Source organism: Perca fluviatilis, chromosome 13 (genome assembly GCF_010015445.1).
Source record: "Perca fluviatilis chromosome 13, GENO_Pfluv_1.0, whole genome shotgun sequence".
NCBI classification, from domain to species: domain Eukaryota; kingdom Metazoa; phylum Chordata; class Actinopteri; order Perciformes; family Percidae; genus Perca; species Perca fluviatilis.
The window spans coordinates 5995502-6005734 of NC_053124.1; the positions used below are offsets into that span (position 1 = coordinate 5995502).

A 10233-nucleotide genomic window follows, 5' to 3' on the forward strand; every position below is an offset into this window, starting at 1 on the left:
TGTTTGAAAGTAGCCTAATGCTTGTCAGTTGACGTTGAAATTCCTACTACAAAAAAAAGCAGCAGCGGGTGCATGGCCAAATTACAGCTTATAATAAACAGGGCTAGGGAAAACTTGCATTTTCTTACGGCTTAAAATCCCACAACGGCTTATCTCTCATTATAACATAGTACAGTTGCCTAATGCACGGCTGCAGAAGCTTTTATAGGCTATAGTTGTAATAGGCTATCCCCGTGTAGTAGAGCATAGGTGAATCTATCACATGATCGCTGCGGTCGCTCTGTGCTGTGCGTCTCTTCCTGAGCAGAAGGCAAGGCGGCAGCAGCAGCAGCAGCAGCAGCGGCCGGGGCTTGATGTAAACACGCCGCACGCAGGGCTTTGTTTCACGCACTCCGCCGGTGTCCCCCCATCTAGTCATGCCATGGATATTTTGTGGCAATACCAGTTCAGAATCATTTTACTCGGGGATTCGACGGTGGGGAAGTCGTCGTTGCTGAAACGCTTCACGGACGGTATTTACAGTGATGTTGCGGATCCCACGGTCGGGGTAGATTTCTATGCCCGCTCGCTCGATATCGAGCCCGGGGTGAAAATAAAGCTCCAGCTCTGGGACACGGCCGGCCAGGAACGATTCAGGTACGAAAACAGAATAAGTGTAAAAGCTATAACCGCAAATGTCTCTGACTTGAATGCAACGATCATTGTACACCGCGTAGACTTGTCATTAAATAACGGAGAGGCCCTTGGTTCGCTGTCGTGTTTGGCTGCTTTTGTAAAATGAAAACCCCTTTAAATTAAATGAAGGCCATTCCCCCTGTCATTGTGATGTAATGAAACGAGTGTAGAAAAGGGTCAGGAGAAGATTATATAGGCTAGGATATAGGCCTCGTTCTTATGATGCCCTGGCCTCCAGAAGAAAAAAAAATCGACTTCCATCATAGCATTCATTCACGGATGATGGGCAGCCTCCTCATATTTAGGCCCCAGTCGGATTCCCTGAGATACTGACTCCCCCAGTATCCAGGGCAACACAAGGATGTCAACTCTTTACCAAAATCTAGTTTTTGCATTCATCTGCCCTGTTGCTTCTTGTGTTTAATGTGGCCTCGCTGCCATGGATAATTTCCCTTTTTAAAGCAGTTCTCTGTGTGGAGACAGCAGCTCCACTCTCAGATCTGCTTTCCCCTTTGAAGGCACATCTTCAGAGGGTGTTTTCCTTCAGGCTTCACCACTCCTTCTCTCCTGTCTCTTCTGACTATGAGAAGTGTTTGTGAAATCAATCAGCAATTTTTAAGCCACCACGTGCACGGATTAGGACTTGTGTGTGCAAATGGATCTTTGCAAGGCCGGGCGCAACAGGGATCCCATGTTTACTGTCTTGTCTGTGGTGATTTAATTAATTTCAGTTACATTTAGCTCATTCATTCCCAGCAGGGCAATTACTACATTATGAGGCCCTGTCTTGTAAAGGTATACCCTGTGTCAAAATCTTCTTTCAATACCTTTATTATTTCATCGATAGTGTGCATGCATAGTGCAAATGCATGAATATATTTACAGTTGCATATACAAACTGACACACAGCAAACCTGATATTCTGGCATAGCAGTAGCCTACTAGTTGGTTTTTGGTTTGGGGGCGCTAGATAAGATATAATGAGGCTGCTGTTTTCCGTCTGCAGTGTGCACTGTACCGGGTGGGTGCAGAATACACACAGAAAACTTAATGCACAAAAAGTGGAACTACTTTGGAACATGGACATTCAAACATTAACAAGTATTGTAAAGCAGTGGAAAATCAAACTATTCTCGAGTGTGATTTTGAGTAAATTCTTGCTGATGTAAGTACAGTGAAGGACAATATGGATCTTATCAGAGTTGGAGGCTTGGGATGGACTTGAGTGACAAAGTGGCTGGGACTTGGCTGCTGACTTGACTTACTTAAGACTTGGCTCCCTAAGGACTTCACTTGAGATTTCAAGCAAAATATAAGCCTCAGTTTTGACCTTGTAAAATTCCAGAACAATAAAAATAGATACGACAGTGCAGTGTTGGAAAAAGTATTCAGCTCCTTTACTTAATAACACACTGTAAAAATACAAGTAAACGTCCTGCATTGAAAACGTTACTTAAGTAAAAGTATGTAAGTATCATCAGGAAAATGTACTTAATGTATTAAAAGTAAAAGTACTCAATGTAAACAATAATACTATCCTCCTCGGAAAACAAAACGAGTACTAGTACCCAAACAGTTAGTCGAGCTGAGCAGAGCTGTATCATGCAGTGGAAACATGGCATTAGTTTCTAGACTGAATTGACTAGAATGACCTTCAATTGGAAACACGCTTCTTGTCAGTGTTAATAAACAATTCTCAATTATATTTCTGTGGGTTGAGTGTGTGGTCTCTCTACCACAAACACTTATGCTGTGTCTTTGCTGGGTTTTTGAGTACATAGTGCGTTCACAATGACAAAGTATGGCCAAATGCAGTGCACTATGAGTAGGTTTGGGCTTGACATGAGACTTTCTCCGAAAGGCGTACAAACAGCCCTGGATCTTACATACAGTCGGGATAGTGGAAACCCTTTTGCTTGCAGGTCAAAGTTGTGCGTTGAGAAGTGCTAAATCACGATCATTTTGCCTTGAATTACTAACGTGTCGTTAATCTATCCACCCACCAGGTCCATCACGACATCCTACTACCGTAACTCCGTGGGCGGGCTTCTGGTCTTTGATCTCACCAATCGCAAGACCTTTGACCATGTGAGGGAGTGGCACAAGGAGGTGAGTGAGCACATCCTGCCCCACCACATGGTCTACATCCTCATCGGCCACAAGAGCGACCTCAACAAGGACCGCAAGGTGAGCCGGGATGAGGCGGAGCAGCTGGCGGCCGAGATGGGCATCCGATACGTGGAGACATCGGCCAAGTGCAACAGCAACGTGGACCGGGCCTTCGAGCTGCTGACCAGAGACATCTACGAGCTGATGAAGATGGGGGAGATTGTCACCCGCGACGGCTGGGACGGCGTGAAGAGTGGCCTCACTGCCAAGGTTCTCTACCCGGCCGACGACGAAGAGGAACTACCTACGGCGGTCGCTGAAAAGGGCTGCCACTGCTGACTGTGAATTCTCGGCGTCCAAACGCTGCCCCCTCCCCCCCCACCCCCCATCACACCGAGAGCTCCACTCGTCTCACAGCTGTCCATCGAAACCAAGTCACTCAGGCTCAGCAGTCAGCACCCTACGATATCGCCATCCATCACCTCCTCACCTTGTGCTTCGTGCCCTCTCTCTGTGTTCTTCTGACAACTGGGGTTCTTTTCTAACACGGGGGGGCATTGTACATCCTGATGCGTATCTTATAGGCAACGTTGTATCTCTAAATCCATGTGGTGTGTATAGCATAAGCTGAGCTGTTTTTGGCCTTGGTAGATTTGTAAAAACACAGAAAGTGTGCAGAAGGGATCATGTCTTGGGGCTTAGAGCCCTCGAGTTAATGGACTCCACTGAAGATAAAGATACATTTCATACAGCACTATTGTGGGTTTCTACCTGTCAACGTTTGTGCAATGCTTTGCCTGCAATCTTTTGTGACTTTAATATTGTAAATAATAGTGAAATCTATTTGAAAAAGGTGACGAGAGCCAAAAGGTTACTGTAAGCTATTTAAAGGCAGGGTTGGTAATGTTGAAAAGCTAGCAAGACTTGAAAGTAGCATCTCGTCGGGGCTCCGTCTAACCCCTCCCCCTGCCCTCAGGGCTCCGTCTAACCCCTCCACCTGCCTTCAGGGCTTCATTTAACCCCTCCCCCTGCCCTCAGGGCTCCGTCCAACCCCTCCCCCTGCCTTCAGGGCTTCATCTAACCCCTCCCCCTGCCCTCAGGGCTCCGTCTAACCCCTCCCCCTGCCCTCAGGGCTCCGTCTAACCCCTCCCCTTGCCCTCGGGGCTGCATCTAACCCCTCCCGCTGCCCTCAGGGCTCCGTCTAACCCCTCCCCCTGCCCTCGGGGCTGCGTCTAACCCCTCTCCCTGCCCTCTGGGCTCTGTTTAACCCTTCCCCCTGCCCTCTGGGCTCTGTTTAACCCCTCCCCCTGCCCTCTGGGCTCCGACCCATACACAGATGTGCACACGCACCGCTGATTCGCTGCTTCTGTGCACAGCGGAAAGAGGAACCCAATTTTACTTAATGTCTCATTCACCGGTAAGCAAACAGCTAATATTATCACACAAATGTTTAAAACAAACATGACTGCTGTTAGCAATGTGGCGACGCGCATTGAGCTCAGACTCGTACGGGTAGAGTACGAGCAGCGGGGCAAGGAGGCATTTCATTGGTTCTTTCCTAGCGGACCGCGAGGCAGTGATTGGTGGGCGTTTTTACAGGATGACAGCTGCTAAAGATGACAGATCTTTTTTGCTCCTTTTCCAGAGCACATCAGTTATTTATTGCTGTCGGGGTGTAAAGACCATTTCAAGCAATATATAAAAAAGTGTATTTCGGAAATACTTACCAACCCTGCCTTTACTTGCTAGGGTAAAAAGACACAGTGCACTCCACAGTAAGTGTCACCATGTTAAATCAATGTGCTCCTCCTGCTACTGTAAGCTGTATGTGCACTTGCGCCAAACTGACTTAAACCTTTGTTCACTCTGTAAATAGATGAATAAGTTTTTGTAAAGAAATATAGATTATTTCTAGTTAAGGTGTATAAATAAAGGTCAATGTATTTAGGGTAGGTGGTCCCATTTGGGTATTTGTATCATAGCATAAACAGGAGCAAGACATCAAGTATGTTACCTCTCAGTCATCAGACCTTTAATGACGTCCTCAACAGTAGCAAAGATGTGTTTGACTTAGAACAAAAGGGAGTTAGAATTTCGTCTGCAGTTGTTTGTAGCTTATGCAAACAGCTGTTTATTTTGTTCAAAGCTTAATTCACAAAAATAATATAAAAGCCTATACTTTATGCAATGTTCCAGTGGGGTCAGTAAGAAATTTTGGTTCAGGTCTGGAAAAAAGTCAGGCTTCCAAGTAGAAAACCTTGGCAACATGTATCAACCCTGAGATGAAACATTGTCATTGCAGCATATATTGCAAAAGCTAATTAGCATATATATACATGGTTTTTACAGTCCTCCAAACCCATTACAGTTTAGGATTGAGTTTTGGCTTTTCCTGCCTGACAAAATGCTTGATTTGATCTCTGCAGGGCCTTAAACGAATAGTTCAGGTAGCGTCTTCGCTGTCTTTGCGAGAGTTGGATCAGAATATTGATATCCATCTTAGACATGAGACAGTTATCAATCCTCTCATCTAACTCTCTCAAAGGAAGCAAATAAGTGAGTATTTCCCAAAATGTTGAAATGTGTCCTTAAAATCAAAATGCCTGTTCTTACTCGTAAAACTCTTGACAGAAGTGATTGCCTGCATCCATTGACTTTTCAAGGCCAGAGTCCATTGTTCTTTTTTGTTTATTTTTTAGGTTTTATATCATTTTGTAACTTCCGAATAGTGGTGCTCATGTATTCATATCCAACATTCATATTTTCGAGTATGTTTTGAGTATGTTTTAGCATCAAAATGCTGTTTCCCAAACCCTTCTAAGAACTTATGCCATTGTGGTTACTGTCTGATGGCGTTGCTTCAGTACAGTATAGTAGGCATACAGTACAGTACAGTAGTAGGCGTACAATACAGTATAGTAGGCCTACAGTACAGTATAGTAGGTGTACAGTACAGAATAGTAGGCCTTCAGTACAGTATAGTAGGTGTACAGTACAGAATAGTAGGCCTTCAGTACAGCATAGTAGGCATACAGTACAGTACAGCATAGCAGGCGTACAGTATAGTAGGCCTACATTAAAGTACACTATAGTACAGTAAGTTGGGTGGCGGTCGGCACGGCAGCCCCATGTTTTTGGTGAAGCAGACAGGAAGCTAAGCAATGTACTGCTGTGGACGCCACGTTAATCTCTATCTTTTTAAGCGTACGCCATATTTAGAATATTTTCACCGCTTTACCTTGCTGCCAGATGGCGCTTTCCAACGGGGAACTGAAGCCGTTATCTATGCTCTCTTCAAATCCCCCGGACTTATTTGACAAAAAAACAGCAATTTTACCTCGCAGAACACCCGCCAACACTGCCTAACGCGGCGTCCCCAGCAGTACATTTCAACTGTCTGTTATTTCCAAACTTAGCACAGCTAACGTTGACTCAGCTGGTGCTAGTGTTCACATTCATAACCTAATTGATTAGCTTACTGTGGTAACCTACGTCACTGCTTTTTGCTCAGGCTGAGTGGGCGTTTCCATTTGAAAAATCTTGAAAATGAACGCACATGGACTCAGCCTTTAACCCTAATATACAGTAAATCTCAATTTTAAAGCTGCACTTAAAGTTGCTGAAATTCTTTGTTAACTAAGAATTGTTGACATACCATACATAACTTAAGCTGTTACATGGGTAAGAGTATTTAGGATTTACCGCCTTGTGTTGTGACAATAATCCCAGCTGTAATGGAGCCTGTGATGGTCAGTGAGCTGCATTTATGATGAATGCATGTCTGCCCACACCACTTCCAAACATAGCAGTAGTTACCTTTAACACAGAGGATCATATCAAGCCTCCTAAAGGCTTTTGACTGCAGACGCTATTAATCTGTTGTTTACAGGCCTGGAGAGTAGCCTACTATAGACCAGTGGTTCCCAAAGTGGGGTCCCTCAGGGGTCCTTGAGGGGGTCCCCAGCAAAAAGGGTAATCATTTATTTGAACTATAATTCCATCCACAAGTAACACAATGTATGACTTTGTTGGTCATGGTTAACACTTTCTGTAATAATACATCTCGGAGGGGTAGGGGGGGTGCTATAGACTAAAGTACACCCCCCCCCCCCTTCATCTTTCACCAGCATCATGTAAAAACACCTGTTCACACCCACACTGTAAACTGCAGGAGATTATACATTCTGGAGTTTTTACTTTGCATCCATGTGACTAAATTGACTTTTTTTATTATCTATGACTAGTTAAAGCTGTATGGGTGAACCAGTAATTCTACGTTAATACATCCGCACCATCCCTTTATTTGTACTTCTCGCTACAGATTCAAACTGTATGCTTCCTTGTTATAGCTGTTATAGCCAGGTTTAAATACAGTATGCTACAGTATGTACACTGTATGTGATTTTGTTCCTCTGACAATCAGATGTTAACATTTTGTGTGCTCGGCCCAGGTGAGGACTTCATCACATGCCACATGCCACATGCCTTGAAATCTGGTTAAATGTTCTCGCAGCATCCCAAATCACCATTTGACAACCAGTCTGTGTTTAATACTACAACTACCTTTCTCACTTTTGTCTCTTGTCAGAACAGGGTTAAAGTGTATGATATCGTTTGAATTTGTATGTTGATTACTGTGCTGTTAGCAAACTGATCTCAAGTGAGCCTGATTCCAATTCCTGAGCACTGCACATCAGAAGGGCCCGTTGCACTGCACCATGTGAAGATGGCCACCGCCGAGCGTTGGAAAACACCGGTTACATTTAAAGGAAAACACTGGAAAGACACCAAGAAGAAAAGGCTTTTTGACAGACTGAAATTGCTTATTAGTCATCAACTATTACTAGACACTTCTTTATCCAGCAATGATATAAACCTATAGTTAAAAATGATGAATACAATGGGCTAATCATAGAATTTACAACAGTGACCATCATGTGTAACAAAGATGGTGGCCACAGTCATCCAGCCTCTCTCTTAATGTAATCTTAAAGCAGTAGTTCAACATTTTGGGAAACACACGTATTTGCTTTCTTTCTGAGAATTAGCTGAGAAGATTGGAACCACTAAGTACAGAACTGGAGCCAGGAGGCGATTAGCCTAGCTAGGCGTACAAACTGGAAGCAGGGGGGGACATCTAGCCTGGATCGGTCTAAAATTCACAATACGCCCATCAACACCCTAAAACCTAAAACTCATGAATTAATGAGTTTACGGTTTGTTTACGGATGGGTAAATATGACAGAAATATTGGGCGGATGGATAAACTGTTTGTCAGGAAATAGTTCCAGCATGTAACTCCCAGTAAAACCACAAATTCTGTCTGCGTTCTGTTTGTGTACAGGTTAATTTCCCAAAATGTTGAAATATGCCTTTAATGGTGGTGTGCTTTTTATGTATGTCCACAGGAATGATCAAACCAACCCACTGATAGGGCTTCTGTACCAGAAAACATCCGCAGCTGTAAGGCCTGCAGGATGGTACAGAGCACCAAACTGTTCAGCTCTTGATCCCCATGGTCACATCACACAGCTTATACAATTATTTTATACATCATGTATAAGGGATATATGCCTTTTATTTGATGTGATTTTATTGATTGGTTAAAAAAATAAATAGATGTACAATGAGTAATGTCTGGACTCAAAGTTTGTTTTTGTTTTTTAACTGGGGATTGGCGCCCTCTTCTGACAGATTGATACAGGATTATCATGACCAAGATTGGTTGCTGATATAATAATGGTAATAAAGATTTGGACATGGCCATGTTATTACAGGGACCAAGACAAGTCCACCAAGCCACATTTTATCCGAAACACGAGTTACATTAGCCATGATTAGATTGTTGCTGAGTGAGATATTGCTAATCAGGTCCAATGGGAAGACACGAAAACAAACACAAATGAAATAGATAGTCTTTATTAGCTGGGAGCCCTAGTTTGGAAGTACATGTTATAGAAATTAAATGTGTTTCATATCTCTGGTGACAGTGTGGCCTGTATCAAGTATATTATGTACCAAGTTTATGATGATTCTATGATGCTTATAATTGAATATATTTTTGTAATTGTGCTTTAACATTATATAAACAAGTATTTTTTGTTGTTTTTTGTGATAAAAAACAACACAAATCCTTGCTGCTCGTATTCAAGGTTGTATCTGGGAATTTTCACAACACGAAAAGGAGTTTATATTTACACCTACACACAGATTACACATCGTCTATGTCAGCTATTTCTGACATTATTTTACACAAAACATCTTTAAATTTGACAAACAAATGTGACATATAATAATTTGGTATTTCTCTCCACAAATTTGATTAAAATGAAGGGGTGGGTATTTCAATTTACAACCTCAGTATTTTAAAATGCCTGGCTACAGCCCTGCGTCTGTTTTTCTTTTTTTCATTAGCCTATTGTTTATCTGAATTAACTATCTAAGGCTGATTGAGAGAGAGCAGCCACATTTACAGAAAACTTCTGTCATGATGGATTAATTTTTTTCATTTTGAACCAAATCTCTGTAAACCCACAGCAAACATTTCCAAGGCTTTTGTTTTTCTAGGACGTAGCCACGGAGCTCATCGATTTTCCCAATGTTGCTCAATGCAACACAAAAATTGAAGTGCGCATAGCAACCAATGAGAGCCAACAATTGTAGGTAGCCCCGCCCGTTTTTTACCCATCATGCTCTTCGATGGTCAAACATGCACATTCAGATGGGCTTAAATTCCGACGACACAATTGTAAATTGTCAAAACTAATGTGTATTTCAAATATTATTAATTGTTTTTCGATCATAGTTATTTTTGCAACACACCGTAAAACACTCATACGCAATAAGTCATTTTACATTTCCATAAACCTCTGAGTGAGGAACATGTTGCTACTGGTTAGGGTGTGGGATGTTCAAAGGACTCGTTAAAAAGGGCTTCTGCTATGATTGGCACAGGAGGGGTGGGGAAATCCACTCCTCCTGCGGAATCGCCATCAAGAGATTTCGGAAGCACAATTTTTAAAATAGGGGCTGCTAGTGATCGTTTGTCCTGGCGCCCCGTCTCGATTTGTTAAAGAATAAACTACTGTAACCAGTAATAGCATGGCGCTCTGTCTCAACGTGTTGTAGATTAAACTGCTGCACCTAGTGAAATTAGTAGGGAGTGTAACGTTAGTGTTGTAGTAGAACATCTTATGTAATGTAAGCCTTTGCACATGGAAATACTTTTTATTTGAGCTATTTAGAATATATATTTACCTGTAGCGTTAACTTCCTAAACAAGCTAAATTAATTCTTACCATGTTCAGCAGTTACGACCACCGAGCTTTGTTGAAAATAAACACCAATAATTCACATTTATACGGGCACCCTAAATGTTGCACCTCGCCAAAGGTTTAATTTTCGGAACATTGAAGCTATAACCACTCTGCTCTATGCTTCAGTATTCAA

At 42.6% G+C, this 10233-nt stretch overlaps 1 protein-coding gene and 1 non-coding gene across 2 annotated transcripts; both read left to right on the top strand.

Moving 5' to 3' along the window:
* The first annotated feature begins 247 nt into the window (after positions 1-247).
* rab42a (RAB42, member RAS oncogene family a) lies at positions 248-8415 on the top strand. Its single transcript, XM_039820762.1, has 2 exons — positions 248-636; positions 2682-8415. Exons 1-2 carry the CDS (start codon positions 263-265, stop codon positions 3121-3123), a joined length of 816 nt encoding a protein of 271 aa, XP_039676696.1. The 5' UTR covers positions 248-262; the 3' UTR covers positions 3124-8415.
* Positions 8416-9709: 1294 nt separating this feature from the next.
* Positions 9710-9843, top strand: LOC120572114. Its single transcript, XR_005641369.1, has one exon. It is a non-coding gene; the product is annotated as a U11 spliceosomal RNA (small nuclear RNA).
* Positions 9844-10233: the final 390 nt, after the last annotated feature.